A 20711-nucleotide genomic window follows, 5' to 3' on the forward strand; every position below is an offset into this window, starting at 1 on the left:
ACACCACCCTTTGAACAGAGGGTAGACACATATCTGCAACCCTCAAATGAAAACTAAGGCCTACAGTTTTATTTGAGACCGAATAAAAGGAATAAAAATACATTCATTTTTTGTCCTGGTGTCTGCCAGGATTTCAAGAGAGATGTTCAATTTCAAAATCCCCCCCAAGCCAAGGGTACAGGGGACTATGCCTAAATAATTCAACTTCGTTTTGTTCACAGAGTTTCTGCGACAGTTAGATTGAATATATCTGTCCAACAAAAGAGGAAACAGATCCAACCTCAAAAAGCAGCCAGAAGTGAGGATGCTGCCTGGAGGACATTTAAGTCCTTCACCAAAAGTCTGGCCCAATAAGAGGCAGTAACACATTGGTAAAACTCACCGGGTTGAAAAGTACTAGCCTAATTATTATTATTCCTTCAGCCTTTTACACACTGACAGAGATTTATTTACAGCACTTGCCAATGCTATCATAAGGATAGACAGAGAAAAAACACCTCACCTTGACAAAGAGGACTCCTTTCGCTGCGAGGGCGTCTTCCCCTCGCCCGTTGGGGTAGCACTCGTAGTGGGCGTCCAGTATGGGATAGCGGCTGGCCATCATGACGCCGCTGTTCAGGAACTTGAAGCGGGAGCAGCAGCCCTTCCAGGCGTAGCGGCCCACATCACTCAGGATATAGGGGAAGTAGTGGTGCAGCTGCTGCCTCAGCCTGGACATGGCCCGGTGGTCAAACACTTCCTGCAGACACAGGAAGTCCAGGTTGGCAGGGAAGAAGGCAGAGATCTCATGGTCGAATCCGTCGTCGCCTTGGCGCCGCTTGCGACCCGTGTGCTTCTTGAACATGGAGGTGCGGTGGGACAGGGTGTTGTTAGAAGACACCCCCCCTGTCAGGCTCTCTGCATCACCTTCCCCTTGGTGATTCCCTGCCTCTGGGGTGTCTGGCTCTGGGGCACTGATACTGATCTGGACCCCCGAGGCATGCATGGGGCAGTCTGGGGAGTTCTGGGCCCCTGTGGTGTGCAGTGGACAGTCAGAGTTGTTCTGAGAACCAGCAGTGTGAAGGGGGCACTCTGGTGTGTCCTCTCCACCAGCTACATGGACGGGACAATCTGAGGAGCCCTGGTCCCCTTTTGAGTGTATGGGGCAGTTTGGACCTGTGGTGTGTATTGGGCAGTCTGAACCTGCAGTGTGTATTGGGCAGTCGGTTACGGGTTCGGTCTCGGCCTCGGGTGTGTTGTCGGGCCGCTGGCCCAGGGAGGATGTCCGTCGGAACCCTGTGACCAGGCTGCTGAAGGAGGTTGCGCTGATGGAGGTGTTGGTGGGGGAGTCAATGTATATCTTGATCTGCGGCCGGCTGGCCCCGTTACGGATGCGCTTGCCCACCTCGCGGGCACGGCGCTGGGTCTCAGACAGGTTGTTGAAGCGTGCCAGGGAGTCTGGCAGTAGGCACACGTTGGAACTGCCGAAGCAGAAGCTGCGGCCCTGCGGCCTCCAGTCGGCCAGTGACGCCACGCACCCCTGCTCGGCCTGGTGCTTGTCTGGGCGGCGGTAGGTGTAGAGATAGGGATGGCGGGCCGCCTGCAGGGTAGCCCACAGCAGGAAGCCCAGCAGAGCGAAGGGCAGCGAGGCCAGGAGGAGCAACAGGTAGAGCGGGGTGGACACCAGCACATACAGCGTCACGAAGGAGCAGGGGTCCTGGGAGCGCCGACGCTTCTCCAGAGAGGTTGCCACGCAGGAGGACAGCAGGCGGTCCAGCAGCCAGTAGCAGGGGAAGATGAAGCCCCATGACAGGCTGCTGAGGCACCGTAGGAAGGCACTAGAGTAGGGAGAGGTGTGGAGGACCATCTCTTCTCTGGCTCAAATAAAACACTTTTACACTAAAATCAATGGGGAAAAAAACTAAACTCAAATCTACCCTCCCCCCTGAGTGGAGAAAAAGACACTACATGGTTCCCTTTGCTTTCACCAGCAGGCTCTGAAGCTCTTTCTCTGACGACAGGAGGCTCCTTTATCCTCCCCCTCCCCTCTTAACAGTGGCCCTCCAATGGAGGAAGGATGAACTATAATCTCTGGGTGGTGATCATCTTGACGACGTGGAACTAAATGCTGCAGTCACAAAGGTTCCATGGACTGATCAGGGAGTCAGATCTATGAAGAAGTAGATCTCACCACTATCTCAGCATCAGAACCTGGAGATAGAAGATGGAGGAAAGAGGCATAGAGGGAGAGATAGAGAGAGAGAATGTATAAGAGAAATAGGGAGAGAATAAATGGAAGGGGAATTAGCTGTGCAATGACTCACTGTGATGAAAAGTGTGGTCAGCAAAATTTGTCTTAATTTCACTAATGTCCCCCAATGGTTAGAAATACTGCCTCACAGATACATTGTTTCTGATAGGCTTGTGTGCATGCCATAATGTGTACTACAGCAAAACAGAGATTCATGGGTGTGTCTGTGTGTTGAAACAGTCAAAATGAGACATGTTTTTATTATAACACAACAAAAACCCCAATTGGTTTTAGTGACAAAACATGGTTTATAAATCAGCAGAACTCATAGCAAATAACAGTGCTGTAAACGATCTTTAGACACAGGAGGCAATCAGTGGGGTAACCTTATATGAATAGAGGTTGAGTGAAAAAGGGAAGCAATCCACTCTGTATAAATAAATCATGAATTGTTAATTCATTCATTGAAACAGTTGAGGGTTTAAAAACACTGTTGGGTCACTGGCCTCAGCCTAAACCCCAGAGCCACCAAACCATATTCAGCACAACCTGGAGTGTGTGTGGCAAAGGCCCTGGGGCAAGACTGTGCTACAAAGACTATATGTCAGAGTCGTGTGTATAGGTGGTAGGGAAGTCAGGCGCAGGAGAGTCAAATGGAGTGTAATGGAGTCTTTTAATATATGTCCACTAAACATGTCCAAACACTAAATGAACATACATAATAAACATGGGTACGAAGACCCGCCGCACACCTATACAACCATAAAAACAACATAAAACAACATATCTCTGACAAAGACATGAATGGAAACAGAGGGTTAAATACACAACAGGTAATGAATGGGATTGAAACCAGGTGTGTAGGAAGACAAGACAAAACCAATGGAAAATGAAAAATGGATCGATGATGGCTAGAAGACCGGTGACGTCGAACGCCGGGCACCGCCCGAACAAGGTGAGGCAACGACTTCGGCAGAAGTCATGACAGTATAAATGATTATGTTTATTTATTTATTTATTTTTATTTAACCTTTATTTAACTAGGCAAGTCAGTTAAGAATACATTCTTATTTACAATGACGGCCTAGGAACAGTCAAAAGGCCTCCTGCGGGGACAAATCAAATCAAGATGTAGAGCTTACAGTGAAATGCTTACTTACGAGCCCCTAACCGACAATGCAGTTTCAAAAAAATACGGATAAGAATAGATAAATAGATAAAAGTAACAAGTAATTAAAGAGCTGCAGTAAAATAACAATAGTGAGACTATATACAGGGGGTACCAATACAGAGTCAATGTGCAGGGGCACCGGTTAGTTGAGGTAGTATGTACATTATTACATTTATTTTTATTTTTTAACCTTTATTTAACTAGGCAAGTCAGTTAAGAACAAATTCTTATTTTCAATGACGGCCTAGGAACAGTGGGTTAACTGCCTGTTCAGGGGTAGAACGAAAGATTTGTACCTTGTCAGCTCAGGGATTTGAACCTTCCGGTTGCTAGTCCAACGCTCTAACCACTAGGCTACCCTGCCGCACCAGATAGAGTTATTAAAGTGACTATGTATAGACGGAAGCTGTTTAGAAGCCTCTTGGACCTGGACTTGGCGCTCCGGTACCACTTGCTGTGTGGTAGCAGAGAGAACAGTCTATGACCAGGGTGGCTGGAGTCTTTGACAATTTTTAGGGCCTTCCTCTGACACCACCTGGTATAGAGGTCCTGGATGGCAGGAAGCTTGGCCGCAGAACTGGGCCGTTCGCACTACCCTCTGTAGTGCCTTGCGGTCAGAGGCCGAGCAGTTGCCATACCAGGCAGTGATGCAACCAGTCAGGATGCTCTCGATGTTGTAGTTGTAGAACCTTTTGAAGATCTGAGAACCCATGCCAAATCTTTTCAGTCTCCTGAGGGGGAATAGGTTTTGTTGTGCCCTCGTCACGACTGTCTTGGTGTGCTTGGACCATGTGATTGCTTTTCTGATTTTCGTGACCAAGTTACCTGATGCTAAGTGTACTTATTGTTTTGTCGAGCGATCGATAAACTTACACAAACGCTTGTATTGCTTTCGCTGTAAAGCATAATTTCAAAATCTGAGACGACAGGTGGATTAACAAAAGGCTAAACTGTGTTTTGCAATATTGCACTTGTGTTTTCATGAATATGAATAGTTTCTAGTAATATTATTTGACTGTGGTGCTATGCTATTCAGCGTTGCTGATGACAATTATCCCAGATCCGGTATGGGTGGTTCAGAGAGGTTAATGCAACCGCTGTGTCAGATTTCAAAAACACTTTACGGAAAAAGCATACCATTTAATAATCTGAGACGGCAGAAATGAAACCAGAAATGACATGATAAATATTCCCTTACCTTTGATGATCTTCATCAGAATGCACTCCCAGGAATCCCAGGTCCACAATAAATTATTCATTTGTTTGATAATGTCCGTTATTTATGTCCTACTACTTTTGTTAGCGCGTTTGGTATACATATCCAAACGCTTGTGCATTTCTTCAGACAAAAACTTCAAAACATTATATTACAGGTCGTAGAAACATTTCAAAATAAGTAAAGAATCAATCATTAGGATTTTTTAAATCATAAATCTTCAATAAAGTTCCAACCAGAGAATTCCTTTGTGTCTTGAGGAGGAATGGAACGCAACTCGATATCATGTGGAATGCGCGTGACCAGGAAATGGCTCTCTGCCAGTAAGCTGACTCATTCAGCTCTTATTCAGTCCCACAACACAGTAGAATCCTCATTCAAGTTTCTAAAGATGGTTGACATCTAGTGGAAGCCCTAGGAAGTGCAACTTCATTCATATCCCAATGTGAATTCAATTGGGCCTGGTTTGAAAATCCACCAACCTCAGATTTCTCACTTCCTGTTTGGATTTCTTCTCAGGTTTTTGCCTGCCATATGTGTTCTGTTATTCTCACATACATCATTCAAACAGTTTTAGAAACTTCAGAGTGTTTGCTATCCAATACTAATAATAATATGCATATATTTGCAACTGAGAATGAGGAGCAGGCCGTTTACTCTGGGCACCTCTGGGCACCTTTCATCCAAGCTACTCAATAGTGCCCCTGCAGCCATAAGAAGTTAAGAAGCCTTTTGGTCCGAGACTTGGCGCTCTGGTACCGCTTGTCGTGCGGTAGCAGAGAAAACAGTCTATTACTTGGGTGACTGGAGTCTCTGACATTTTTATGGGCTTTCCTCTGACACCGCCTATTAAAACCAGGTTGTAGGTTTGGAGTTTTGATTTCGAGTGGAGGTTATGTTGTGGAGGGTAGAATCTTGTATATGTCCTTGCGGAAAAATCTATATTTTTGTAAAAACATGCTGAAAAATGCAGATGCCCATCTCTGAATCAATCAGGATCATGTAAAAATGTAATTGTGTTAAGAAAAAGAAAGCACTGTGCAGCTCCCGCCAATGAATTATGCAGCCCCTGTCAATTCATTTTTGAGGATAACAACTTTAACATCCAAAGCAGATAGTGAGTCCCTTTAGGTCTGACGCCAAGAAAAACTGTCAATAGATCAGAAATTGATATATTGATGCTATTAGCTCTCTTAATTAGGTCATGTAGGTTGCATCAAAGCCTGTTACAAGATTATAAACCATCTCTGGTTACATGGTGTCTCATTATGTGTAAGGTCACTGTTTGTGTCATCATGTGTGCCCTCACAGTTTGTCACTATGGCTAATGCCATACTTTCTGTCATATTGTGTAACGTCATGCATTATGTCATCAAGGGCAGATGGACTGCATTTAGACAGGCAGCCCAATTCGGATCTTTTTCTTCTCACTACTTGGTCTTTTGACCAATCAGATCAGCTCTGAAAAAGATCTGATGTGAAAAGATCTATGTGATTGGTCAAAAGATCAATTAGTGGAAATGAATATGAGAATTGGGCTGCCTGTGTAAACACAGCTATGTTTATCATATCAACCCCGAATAGACCCTGGCTGAGTTTCAAATGCAAAGTAGACAGCCCTCGACCCTAAACCCTCAGCCCTTGAATTACGTTTTACATCGTCACATCCAAGTGCCTTAAATGTCCCTTGCCCAAGCGAGGGAGAGTTAGGATCTGAGAGGCAGTGTCCTTAGTGAAAATCTTGATGTTGAGCTATTAATATACCTAGTAAGATAACGTATATAGCTAGCACTCCTGTCAGGTAGCTAGCTACAGTTAACCATAGCTGGCTAGCTAGTTTTATAGTTTGGTCATTTATTCCAATAAATGTCAGAATTCCCCCAAAATATGTTTATGAATCTAGCTACGTTTTACAGGCTCCTCACTACAAGACTAAGTCAATTTGCCAATACTAAAATCAATGCCTATATATATATATATATATATATATATATATATACAGTATTAGCAAGCTAGCTTCATACTTTTTCTGACATGCCAAAAATTCGGCCTTGTTGATTAAATCTGACACTTCGCAGCCACCAGATTTTGACATGTAACTACAGTTTGCATTGAATTGTGGGTCATATCAACCCCGCAAGTGACCAAGTTGTTCACTCGCTCCCTCGAGCTAAATCAAGGGCAGACGGGGCAACGTTAGTGAATTGAACCTCCACTGAAGATGGCAATCAAACTGCATCCGGTTACGATGGGGATTCCCCCGATGGAAAGTGACTACCTCAAGGGCTGATGGGGTAAAAATAACATGTTTGGACTTTAGCCCTTGTCTGCATCTCAAATGGCCCATAGGGCTCTGGTCAAAAATAGTGCACTATACAGGGAATAGCATTCCATTTTTGGATGCACAGCCTGGTTCTGTCTGCTAGACAAGGAGTATGCCCTACGATGAGGCTGGCTGAACACTGCATCTGTCTCTGGACCTATGACCATGACCATGTTGGAGTGAAGTGTAGGCTGCAGCAGTAGCAGCTCCCACCAGGGGCTGTTTGTGACCTTCTCCTCGGGGCTGAAATGGCAGTGGGGACGACTAGGAGTATGTTTGGGTCCGATGACGGACCATTACAATGTGAACTCTTCTTAGCTGTCTTGACATGGGCATCATGACAGGGGGTTGGAGAATGTAGCGTTTTTCAGACACCTGAAACAGCCGTTTCCTGCAATCTTGAGCCATAATCATTATTCTTAATTCTATGTAAAAAAAAAAAGGTGTCTCTGCAAATCTAAGCATACCTCTTGAGTTGTCTGTATCCACCTGACTAATGGTTCTTTAAAAAAAATGCTGCATTGATGATAAAATCTGCATAAAAGACTGAAAGCAATTTAAATCTTATTCAGTACATTTAATTACTGCTTGATTTTCTTAAGTCTAACAACCTTGCCAGCAGGCATGCCAGCTCTGATAGTTAGACAAGCTAACTACACAAACTTGATTGATAGCCTGAAATGACTTCTTGGTTATGAGTTTGTGAAATTGGGAACCTATCTGGGCTAGTTAAAGTCAACTTCATAAAATTGCTAGGCGGCTAGTAATGTTACAGAGAAACAAAAAATAACTAAAATAATCTACACTTTTATTTATATTTTCTTTGCTATATGAAACTGTCAGTGCTTGTTGAAGTTAAGCATTATTAACTGTGAACTATTCTGTCTTCAATATAGAGTATGTGCCACTTTGCCAAGATGATAATGATGTATATGCATGTTATACAACAATCTGAGGAATTTCCCATCAATTTCCCTCTGCAAAGCATTCAGATCGATCATATTGGTATCTTGATGTGCAAATGACACAGATATAGCTCTCCATTCTGAACCCTATGTGCTTACACAGAAGACAATGCAGCATCACACCTGTAATTACTACTATTCATATTGAGGCGACATGCTTGGCTTTCAAAAATCCCTTGTACAGTGTCTTCAGAAAGTATTCACACCCCTTAACCTTTTCCAAATTGTGTTGTGTTACAGGCTGAATTTAAAATGGATTACATTTAGATTTGTTTGTCACTGACCTACACACAATTACCCATAATGTGAAAATAGATATTATTCCCAAAAATCTGCAATGTGTTCAGTCAATGTATTCAACCCATTTGTTATGACAATCCTAAATAAGTTCAGGAGTAAAAATATGCTTAGGTCACATACTAAGTTGCATGGACTATGTGTGCAATAATAGTGTTTAACACAATTTTTGAATGACTACCTCATCTCTGTACTCCACACAGTATCTATAGGATCCCTCAGTCGAGCAGTGAATTTCAAACGAAGATTCAACCACAAAGACAAGGAAGGTTTTCCAATGTCTCACATAGAAGGGCACCTATTGGTAGATGGGTAAAACAAACAAAAAGCAGACACTGAATATCCCTTTGAGCATGGTGAAGTTTTTAATTACACTATGGATGGTGTATCAATACAACCAGTCACTACAAAGATACAGGCGTCCTTCCTAACTCAGTTGCTGGAGATTAAGGAAACCACACAGAGATTTCACCAAGAGGCCAATGATGACTTCAAAACAGTTACAGAGTTTAATTGGCTGTGATAGGAGAAAACTGAGGATGGATCAACAACACTGTAGTTACTCCACAATACTAACCTAATTGACAGAGTGAAAAGAAGGAAGCCTGTACAGAAAACAAATATTCCAAAACATGCAACAAGGCACTAAAGTAATACTGCAAAACAACTTGGCAAAGCAATATAATTTTTTGTCCTGAATACAAAGTGTTATGTTTGGGGCAAATCCAATAAAAATGACTGAATACCACTCTTCATATTTTCAAGAATAATGGTGGCTGCATCATGTTATGGGTATGCTTGTAATCGTTAAGGACTGGGAGTTTTTCAGGATAAAAAAAAGGAATGGAGCTAAACACAGGCAAAATCCTAGAAGAAAACAAGGTTAATTCTGCTTACCACCAGACACTGGGAGATTATTTAATCTTTCAGCAGCACAATAACCTAAATCACAAGGCCAAATCTACACTGGAGTTACTTACCACTAAGACAGTGAATGTTCCTGAGTTACAGTTTTGATTTAAATCTACTTGAAAATGTATGACAAGACCTGAAAATGGTTGTCTAGCAATGATCAATAACCAATTTGACAGAACTTGAAGAATTCTGAAAAGAATAGTGGACAAATGTTGCACAATCCAGTTGTGGAAAGCTCTTAGTGACATACCCTGTAAGACTCACACCTGTAATCGCTGCCTAAGGTGTTTCTACAAAGTATTGACTCAGGGGTGTGAATCCTTCGGTAAATTAGATATTTCTATATTTAATTTTCAATCATTTTGCAAAAATGTCTAAGAACATGATTTCAGTTTGTCATTATGGGTATTATGTGTAGATGGGTGAGAAATATATATTTAATCCATTTTGAAATCAGTCTGTAACATGACAACATTTGGAATAAGCATGAATACTCTCTATAGGCACTGTTTTAGCAATGCTAATTTTGATTGTGCTTTGGCTACCCTTTTTGAATCAGCTAGCTGTCACGCACTGACCGTAGAGATATTTTTATTCTCTATGTTTGGTTGGTCAGTGTGTGACTCGGGTGGGAAACTCTATGTTCTTTGTTTCTATGTTTTGGTCGGGTATGGTTCTCAATCAGGGACAGTTGTCTATCATTGTCTGATTTGGGAATCATATTCAGGCAGCCTTTTTTCCTTTTGTATTTGTGGGTAGTTGTCTTTGTTAGTGGCATTATAGCCTAAGTAAGCTTCACGTTCATTTCGTTGTTCTTTGTTTTGTTGGCGACATTTATCAATAAAAGAAATGTACGCCCACCATGCTGCACCTTGGTCCGGTCATTTCCATGACGACAGCGATCGTGACACTAGCGTAATATATTTTAATCATATCTAATATGCTTAATCCATCTCACTGTTTAGGGTGATGTGCTAATGCTGTGTCTAGATGATCAAAACAGAGTCCAACAACACTGGACATTTTTATGAAATTAGACAAAGCAAATCTGCACGCACAAGCTGAAGCAGGAGAGATAGAGAGAAGAGCAGAGGAGAGATAGAGAGAAGAGCAGAGGAGAGATAGAGAGAAGTGCAGAGGAGAGATAGAGAGAAGTGCAGAGGAGAGATAGAGAGAAGTGCAGAGGAGAGATGGAGAGGAGAGATAGAGATGGAGAGAAAGCAAAGGAGAGATATCGTGAAAAGAAGAGCAGAGGAAGATGGAGAGGAAGAGAAAGTGCAGAACCGGTTCCAGTCCTCATCATCATCCATCTCCCCAGCCCATTCTAGGTTGATGATGACAAAGGTTAAGACAACGAGATTCTAATATCCCATAATGTTTTGCAAAAATGGGACCAGCGTTGCAAGTTAGCAACGGCGCTAGTAGTTATCAACAGCACTGGTCCAATGAATTTCTTTACCTTCGAATGCTGCCACATGGAACTACAGTATTATGTTGTCTTAAACTTGTCATCTTCAACCTAGAGCCCATTCCCCACAGCAGCAGATCAGAGGGGTGGGTGACAGATGGCAGGATCAAGTGGAGAGTAAAACACCAGTTGTTTTATCAAATAGTAACCCTGTGTCCTATCCAGACTCAACTAATCATAATCCTCAACAGTGTGGATGATAGAAAAAATATCACTGCATTGTGCAAGAGCTGACACATACCATCATCCTCTCTATCTCTGTATCTAACCCACAAAGACACAGACATGCAAACCACAGTGCCACATCGCATAAACTGTATGAACCAGAGGAAGAAGGGGAGGACCATCCTACTCAGTGAATTTCATAACAATTCAAATAGTGAAACATTACAAAAGTTGAAGAATAAATTATACAACGAGCATAGTGACGATGCTGTATGTGGCTGCTATGAAAGTTAACTGTGTGTGAAGGTGATCATGGGTGTATTCATTCCGCTGATTCTGTTTTCTTTAAATGGAAGCAAACGGAATGAAACGGGGATGGACCTACCTGAATTTGTCCAATAGGAACCTTTGTTTTTAGAACAGAACGTTTTGCAACTGTTTGGACTAATGATTACATCCAGATCAGCTAGATGCAGGCAAGAGTGTGCAAGGCGATACTGAATGTGTCACTGTCACCTTGATTACTCCAATTTGTCTCTCGACCTGTGCACCTAAATTATAAAGTTTAATTTGTAGGCTAGGTTGTAGAAACCTCATGATAGATTGGGCAAAGTTTTGAATCATGTAGTAGCCTAAACCTATCGATGTTGAGCTGGGTGAATGGAATATGAATGACAGTCATCCAATTTGCTGTAATAGAAAAAAGGCCATGCTCATAACAAATTGTCCCTCGCTAATCTTAAACAGCACCAACAGCCACTGGTATGAACGGTATAATATCCTATCCTATGCATACTTTTAGTTTCATAGACATATTTGCACATACACAAACATAAAGCATACATACACAAACACTACCGATGTAGGAAATGTGTATTTGACTTTTAAAAAGGCTTCTAAAGTTTGTAATTTCCACGTTGAAATTTGAGACTTGATTTGCCTCAATGAAAAATGTCAATTTATTATAATCCGCATAAACAATTCACATTTCCTGTTGCTGCTGGATTATTTTCCTGCTGTAGCAACCTGGCTCAAATTAAGATCCTACATCTGTAGTTTTCTCAGAGATATAAATACACAGTGACACAACCTAACACAGAAGAACACTCACAGAGAGGAGTTTTGCAGTCAGAAACAATCTTGTCTTTTATTGATGTGTTTGCTCTGCTGGGTCTACTGCTGCTGATGACAGGGAAGACAGGGCACCACTGTAGCCCGCTGTGCCCATCCCTGGTGCTACATGGCAGGGTGCTGCACCTACAGTACCTACAGTATGACCAGACCAGGACTGAATGTGATGACCTCTGCCTGAACACACTACTTGTGCTTGGCAGAACACAACGTGAAGTATGCTATAGTCAGAGAGATTGAGCACAGTATGAGATGGAAAACTTTACCTGACCCTGCAGTTTATAGTAATGCTTACAGTAATACTTCTCAAGCCAGTAAGGCTTCTGCAGCCACTAAGACCACACACCAAGACACACCCACATGAAAAAATACTGTAGTATTACGATATTTATATAGTATAGGATTCACTGTAGTGTTTTTGCGGACATGACTGTAGTATACTGTAGTATTTCACTATAGTGTTTTAGTTTTTTTTTATCTTTGACATAAAAGTAGGGTCTTTTTCCTTGAGGAAACCTATTGAACAAATACTAAAAGAGCAAATTATCCATAACCTGTAGGTAGATCGGACTGGAGTCTGGATGAATCGTTCAGCGCTTCTGCTCTTTTCTATAACCCATAGGGAACATAACAAATGATCTATACTTGGCATGTAGGTTTGTCCTTATGGGTAGCACAAGTTGGGATAAGGAGGAGGGGAATAGGCACGGTATATGCAAATGAAATACTGTAGTATTACTTTAGTTAAAAAGCTGTAGTGTTTTTGCTGACATTACTGTAGTATTTACTGGACAGTGTTTTGGTGGATAATGCTGTACTATTTACTATAGGATTCTACACTACACTACAGAATTCTAGAGTAAGAACAAAACATGATTGAGGAATACTACAGTGTGGAGTATAATATTCTACAGTTTACTACAGAATTCTATATAATTCTATAGTAAGTACTCTAGTATCATATAGCAAACTGTAGTATTTATCATGTGGGCAAACGCACATGCACATGCGCACACGTACAAACACAGACAGAGATAGCATGTGCACACACACACACACACACACACACACACACACACACACACACACACACACACACACACACACACACACACACACACACACACACACACACACACACACACACACACACACACACACACACACACACACACACACACACACACACACACACACACACACACAGCAGTGCCCTGACCTCTGTTAGGTAGTGACACTGAGAGAGCCCTCCTGTCTGATTGCCAGAGTAGCCAGCTCAGCAGTCAGCTCCGCTCTTCACTGTCTTTACATGACTAACAACTCTTATCTGTTGTTTACTGGAGGGAATTTAGGAATATACTGTATCTTTCCATTTTACAGGAGGCTCTGGCCAATGTTGTGTAAGATGTATCCCCCGCTGAGCAGGGTGGTATCTGTTTCATCTAGCTAGCCAACCATGTGTTTGTTTTGGAGTTAAACATGACTCTGATAATCATCTTTTCCATCTTTCATAAAGGACCCAAGGGGCCTTCCTGCCTGAAAAAATACACACTCAACTGAGGCAAAACCAATCTCAGTGAGATTCACCAGTTTGCTTCCCAGACAATGGGGATGAACATGACAAACAACTGGGGTGCCTGCCTCAACCACTCCCCATGGATCTGTTTACCAAATGTCCCTCTCCATTGGATCAATACTGATAACGTCAAAGCACCTGCTACCATGAGTGGGTGAATGTGTTTGTTTGTGTGTGCCTGTGTGTGTGCCTGTGTGTGTGTCTGTGTGTGTGTCTGTGTGGGCGTGCATGTGTGTGTGCGTGGCTGTTCGTGTCCAAACGTGATAGAGTGGACTAATGAGTGATATACTGCTAAGTATCCAGTGACCACAGAGACCGATGTAGCCCATCAAGTTGGCTGTGGTCGATTCCTTCTGTTTCATTATTAATGGTGCCGAATAGGGGAAAGTGTATGAGTGTATGCTGCTGCTACATTGTGAGTAATGACCAGAGACACTGGCAGCACTGTATATGCTGAACAAATGTCTGTGTTCAGGGCATAGAACTAAAATAGACCAGTAGGATCTGAGAGAGTTGCTGTTTCCCTCTTCTCAGAGCGAAGGAACTTCTCTGGATCTCTTTCTCTTTCCTGTAAGCTTTGAAAGTTGCCTCCCGTCCTTCCTCCACTGCTGAGCCAAACCAGGAGTGTCTGCCAGAGCCAGCCAGTGATGCCACTCCGAGCATGTTCAAGGGATTTCGGTTGTCATGGTGACCTAGTCACATGCACCTAGGAACTGCACTAGCGTAGCCTGTCGGCGTCTGGTGGTGAATGTTGCCCACCTCCAATTCTCCTACCACACACATTTGTGTTAAATCTTTACACAACACAACTGCACACTGGATCACACACACACACACACACACACACACACACACACACACACACACACACACACACACACACACACACACACACACACACACACACACACACACACACACACACACACACACACACACACACACACACTGCTGTAAATATACATAAAGCTCAATAAATATTGTACACACACTGGCAAACACACACACCTGGTCACATAACCCTGAGCCTGAGGCATGGCTGTAGAGCATGCAAGTGTAATTCAAATCTACACCCCAACAGACAGACATACTGTACACTCTGATGCAGTTACTCAGCTGTCTGTAACAGACCCCTGTCTAGTCTGTCCTCATAATAAGCATTTCTTATTCTTAAATGTCATAAGATTGGCTACTACTATTTGACTAAGTCCCTAAGTGAAAAGCGGACTGACTCACTCCCAGTTATATGAAAGCCTCATTAGACAACCCATCATTATGCCTTTCCAAAGCCAGAAAGCGTATTGGCCAGATAAGAATATTTTGCCAAATGCTCTGAATATTGTATTATATGAAAGTCAGTCTATTAGTGTTTTGTTACCGCTGGATTTCCATTGGCAGATTAAGTTGTGTCTGGACAAAGCAGCACTAGTTGTTGCTTTATGCTGGTAGAAGACTGGGTCAGAATGGGTCATTTGTTAAATTTTTTCAGTTTCTCCACCCTCTCTCCCCCTCTTTCATTCATCACCCTTTCTATTACAGACAGGACTGTGTGCTCTGGGCTGGGTGTAATTTGGGATTTAATACTGTTAGAGGAAATGGATAATGCCATCACTATTACCACAATGCAATCATCACTATAACTCAATCAGCCCGTCCTGCCACCTGCTTCTTAGTAAGGAACAATCATTCCTCATGTTTTCCTTGGTCTATGTTTGTGTATGTTTGTGTTAGCAAGTGAGAAAGACAAACAATCCAAAATAATCCAGAATGACTCAATTTGTATGCAACAATTGGTTAACTAATGTTAGTGTTACTGAGTAGGTATACAGTAGAAATGTACCATGCAAAGGGTTACCAAGAAGAAAAAGGGATGCGTGAGAGAAAGCGAGGAAAAGAGAGAGTGAATCCTGGAATATCATACAGTAGGGCTGTGGGGTATTTACAGCTGGCCAATGTATGAAGAGGCCTCTTTTGCTTGGCGTGTACTCACATGGGGGATTACAATGATGATTCAGAATTACCCAGCATGCCTCTGGGCTGTGGCCCATATGGGCTCATACTGCCACAGGGCAGCTGCCCTAAATATCCTTTCAAATCTAGATCATGCTGGATCAATAAGAAGGAGCTGATGTGCCATCATACACTACATGCTACGTAGCCCTTCTGCTGTGCCTCTACTGCACACTGACCTCCCCTCTCTCCCTGTCCCGACTCCTGACCTTTGACCCGTCCCCCAGCCACACAGCTGGACCCACCCCAGAGCCTACACACACACTCACTCACACATAACATGCACACTGTCACCACACACACACTGCTGCTACTGTCTATTATCTATCCTGTTGCCTAGTCACCTTACCCCTACGTATATGTACAAACGAGGTGGTTCGAGCCATAAATGCTGATTGGCTGACACTATGGCACATCAGACCGTATACCACGGGTATGACACATGTATTTTTACTGCTTCTGTGGGTAACCAGCCTATAATAGCAATAAGGCACCTCGGGGGTTGTGGTATATGGCCAATATACCACGGCTAAGGGCTGTATCCAGGCACTCTGTGTTGCGTTGTGCATAAGAACAGCCCGTGGTATATTGGCCATTTACCACACCCCTTGGGCCTTATTGCTTAAATCTACCTCAATTTCGTCACACACCTGCACATTGACTTGGTAATGCTACCCCATGCATATAGCCAAGTTATCATTGCTCAATGTGTATTGATTCCTTGTGTTACGATATTTTTTTATAATATTATTATTACATTTTTTATTGTATTCTGCATTGTTGTGAAGGGCCTGTAAGTAAACATTTCATTGTTAGTCTACACCTGTTGTTTACGAAGCATGCGACAATTAACATTTGATTTGATCATTCTCATTCTTTAACACCCACGTCCAAACTGTACCACAAACAAAATACTCCAGCTTCCTCTTTCTGTAAACATGCAGCCTACTCCCCTGCCCTTGAAATACCTTCACAGGCAGACATATGGGCAGACATCATGCATTCTCACATTCTTTACAGTAACATAGCAAATCCGCACACAACACACACACACAAACACATAGAGAGTGGTCCCTAGTACAAACCCTGCCCTGGTTTTCTACAAACATATATCGATTGGTTGTCACATTGATCTGTTCCATATTTGTCATGTACAAAGAAACAGCTGATCTGAAATGTCAAAACTGCTTGTTTCTGTCTGGGAACTTGCGTACAGTGAAAACAAATACATTTCTATTCATAATACCGATCAAGCAAATATGTATTTGTGTGGAAAGCAAGCCAGTGTTGGACTAAAAGCCAGCCACGCCTCGAAAAGAAAGGCTGCCTCGGAATAAAAATGTTGTGGCGTTTGCACCATTCCTGCAGGCAATACAGTTACAATGCCCCATGTCATATACAGTAGGTGTGGAACTTGAGAGAGAGTGTGATATTTTCTGGTTGTTCAACCAGTGCATTGTAGATGTACTGTAAGTCATTGTAAAGGACTTTCACAAAAAAGCTGCACACAGAGACCGTCTTTCCATATCTATGGTCTTTCCAAACGAAACCAACTGCCACTCGAAGGAACTACCATTTTTTGAAAGATCCCATTAGCAATGAGATATAGCCATATCAGCACATCAAATGATGAAATTGTAACAAGTTACTCAGTTACAGTGATATAGAGAGGAGTGACGAAAGGTGAAAAACACAGAAAGAGAAAGAACAGACAGAGATAGATCACAGGTTCACTTAATCACTGAAGTGTGAAGTGAAGGTTGCCACGTAAACTGCCCAAAGTTCAGGCAACAGCAAACAAAGGTGAGTAGACCCCCTAGGAGAGGAGAGAGAGACAGGATAGAAGAGGGAGTTAGATGGAGAGAGAGACATTTAGTGTCTGTACCTTTTCCACTATGGTACATCAATCAGAATGTATAAACATTCAAGGACCGTGTAAACACACTCCACAGAGAGCACCACTATGTCCTACATGCAATACAGCAGCCCTCGTACAGTCGCTCTCTAGGCCTGCGTGTATCTGAGACCGCAGGCAGTCTGCTACGTGTCCCACCGCCCCAGCAAACCCCATCTCTAATCACAGTACATGCCAACAGAGTGTAGTAGGCTAATTAACACGACACCCCACCACTCCACACACGCATGTACAGAACACAGATGACATGCCCACCCAGCTTGTTGAGGTCAGAGCGTGATCTCTATGTAAGGAAAGACAATCTGATAGGTTAGGCAGGGTGGAGGTGTGTTGGGATGGATGGAGCCCCACCCAGACCCAGGTCCCACACTGACTTCTCCCCCTGTGATCAGGCTGTAGCCAGGATTTGAGGAGGAAACTTCTCTCCACCAGAGCTGGCCCACCAGACCATCTGGGTGCCTCCCAAGCCCACAGCACCACCCAGAGCAACCATACAGCAACATAATTACACACTCACACAGACCAGCAGCTGGCAGCATACTGCACCAAATGACACAGCTCTGCTCTGGCTTTGTAGAAGAGAGGATGGTAATGAGGATGGCACGAGTATGGCATGGGTCAACCCTGCCAGTGTGGATGGCTGAGTGCATGGACGAGTGGACGGCAAAGTCAGACAGGACTAGTTGAGGGCTGGTGGTCACACACACATGCACATGTGCACATAGTGAAAACACAAATATTTTTAGCAAATGAAAATCCTCCAGCAAAACCATTTAAAAAAATCCTTCTGAATACAGTAAGAACCAAGTTACACAGAAACTGACCTCTAACATCCCCAAGTCCATAACCCCTAAATGTTTCTGAATGGATGGCTTCTTCCTTACTGACATGACAGGACATTTTCCACACATACACTACACTTCTGCCCGATGTTCCAACTCTCTGAGCTCAGGCCTTACATTTCAAATCCCTATAAGCTTTTAGCTATGAACAATTGTTTTTGACTTAATCTGAAGAAATACAATTTTAGAGCACACATCTTATATACTGTCTGTGATCATCAATTGAACTCCAATGTGTAAGCTGTTGTTCCTTCCCTGTGTGTGCTTTGAGCGCTCACTCTGAATGACGTCTGAGAAGTCTGTATTCTTTTCTAAATGCCATAGAATCAGAGTGGTCATGTGCAGCTAATAGAAGAACTTCAGTAAATCCTATGTCTTTTGTTAGGCCTAATATGCTGACCACACCGCTCGCGTTGCAAAATAAATGTAGAAATCTATGTTATTAAATTATTGCTCGCACACTGCTCACGTGAGCCAACGAGCGTCTGCGTTGCCAAGGGCTAAAATAGAACTCCTTTCTATTTCTGACGCAGCCCGCGCTGCAAGTCCTGCCTCTCCCATCTCCTCATTGGTTTATAGAAGCAGGTACCCATGTGCCATCTCTTCATTGGTTATACCCATGTGGGTGATTGAAAGACAAACTGTGTTGCCGGTCGGTGTAGTAATACTATGAAAGTTTAGATGCCAATCACCATATAAGTTCAAAGATGAAAAAGCCTAGAAGGGGGAGATGACTATAAACGATTCGGTTGACCGTTTAGTGTGTGGATTAATTGTCAGAGTAGAGGACCTTGTGCATTTCCGGTAAAATAACAACTCAATGTTTATATCCCAGGAGAAATTAGCTAGCAACAGCAAGCTAGCTAAATAGGACAAATTAGCTAGCAAGTGAAAGCTAACTAGCTACATTTCCATAAATGTTTAATGCTTTTCGACCTGTTCCCAAATTAATGTAATTGATTCAGAGTTTATTTTGATATTTTAAGCTACTTGTCATGATCGCGTTTGGTGTAGGGGGACAAAATAAATTTATGCACGATGGCGCACGAAGGCGCACGAAGGCGCACAAAAAGGTGCACGCGCGCAGCCGTTTTGGGTTCCGTGTAAGTGTTTCAAGTGAGGTTTGGAGATTGTGCAACTACGTGGATCAATAAAGAATTCTACCTCAGTATTCAATCAAATCTAACTGAAAAATATTTTTGTCTTACGCTGAAAAGTGGAGGCAATGAGAGGAGTTTTTCTTCCAGGCATTTTTACATGATCTATTTATGTGATTTAGTTTGCTATGGCAATACTGTGACATGGGTTAGATTAAATTGAGCCAGCTTTGCTGTGTTTTGGACCACCACACTTTGTATAATAACACACCCACAGGACCACCAGGCTACACACCACTGACCATGCTGGCAGACAACCTAACCCAGGCACTATGAATGGAAACAGACAGATGGCAAGGAAAGGGAGATGGTATAGACAGACAGAGAGGGACAGTGTTGTATGAAAGAGAAGAATTGAGAAAGTGATGGAGAGATGATGTTAAAAAATAGACAGATTTTCAGAATGTACTAGATGAAAGGGAGAAGGTAGGAAGTAGGCTTACAGATAGAAAGATAGAAAAAGGGAGAGAGAATCTTGTCAACTTGCTCAGTGTCATAAAAAGTTAAAGCTGTGTAGGTCTAGAATGGCGGAGAGCCCCACCCTCTCATTGTGTTCAGTCACAACCTTTGGTGCCACGACTGTAGAGGTTCACACTTGGGCCAATGTCCTATCGCTGCTCTTTTACTAAAAGCCTTCGTTAGACAATGCCTTTGATTACTGAGTGCAGCCTCTTGCTGAGAAAATTGACCGCTTGGTAGCATACACAATTCTCTACGAACCTTATTTCTCACTCCCAACGATAGAGCATTTTGTTGTACCGAATTGTGACAATGTATTCAGCCTCACACTTGATAGCACTTAAGGGCTCCATGCACCCCATCCAGAGCAGCACAGACAAAAACCAGGCAAAAGACCTATGTAATGAAGACTATTGTATAGAAATATGACAGTGACATTGAACATTCATGTTTTTCTGTCATCACCGGACCCACTCAGCTTGACCTATTTATACTTTTAATATTGAATAGATATGGGCCTGTATTTTCTTTTACACATATATCACATTTGGCCATCTGTGCTGTAATAATGTCTCTGTAGGACTAATACATAAGCACATCATAGACAAATCCTGTCCTATACCCAGCCAACATATTCATATTCATATTTATATGGACTTCATGGGTTCCAACTGGGCAAGGCTAAAATGGTTATCTTAGCTGGTACCCATATGGGGTTATAGTGTGGGTCCTAAATGGGCCCTGAATCATTTTTTATGGGTTGAAAGTGTTTGCTCAGGAATAATGACTGGGACCCAATCGGGTAAACCATTTGGGTCACGAACAGGCAAACCAGTAGGTACAAAATAGGCACTGAATCTACTTGAAATGG

At 42.8% G+C, this 20711-nt stretch overlaps 1 protein-coding gene across 1 annotated transcript in view; it reads right to left on the minus strand.

Annotated features, from left to right (window-relative positions):
* The window catches only part of LOC118401346 (sphingomyelin phosphodiesterase 3-like), a 39379-nt gene that overhangs the window by 8114 nt on the left and 10554 nt on the right, over nt 1-20711 (minus strand). The window contains exon 2 of the mRNA XM_035798773.2: nt 503-2190. Coding sequence (XP_035654666.1) covers nt 503-1846 — 1344 coding nt within the window. The 5' untranslated portion in view covers nt 1847-2190. The remainder of the gene's footprint in view (nt 1-502; nt 2191-20711) is intronic.

Source organism: Oncorhynchus keta, chromosome 22 (assembly GCF_023373465.1).
Source record: "Oncorhynchus keta strain PuntledgeMale-10-30-2019 chromosome 22, Oket_V2, whole genome shotgun sequence".
Classification (NCBI taxonomy): Eukaryota; Metazoa; Chordata; class Actinopteri; order Salmoniformes; family Salmonidae; genus Oncorhynchus; species Oncorhynchus keta.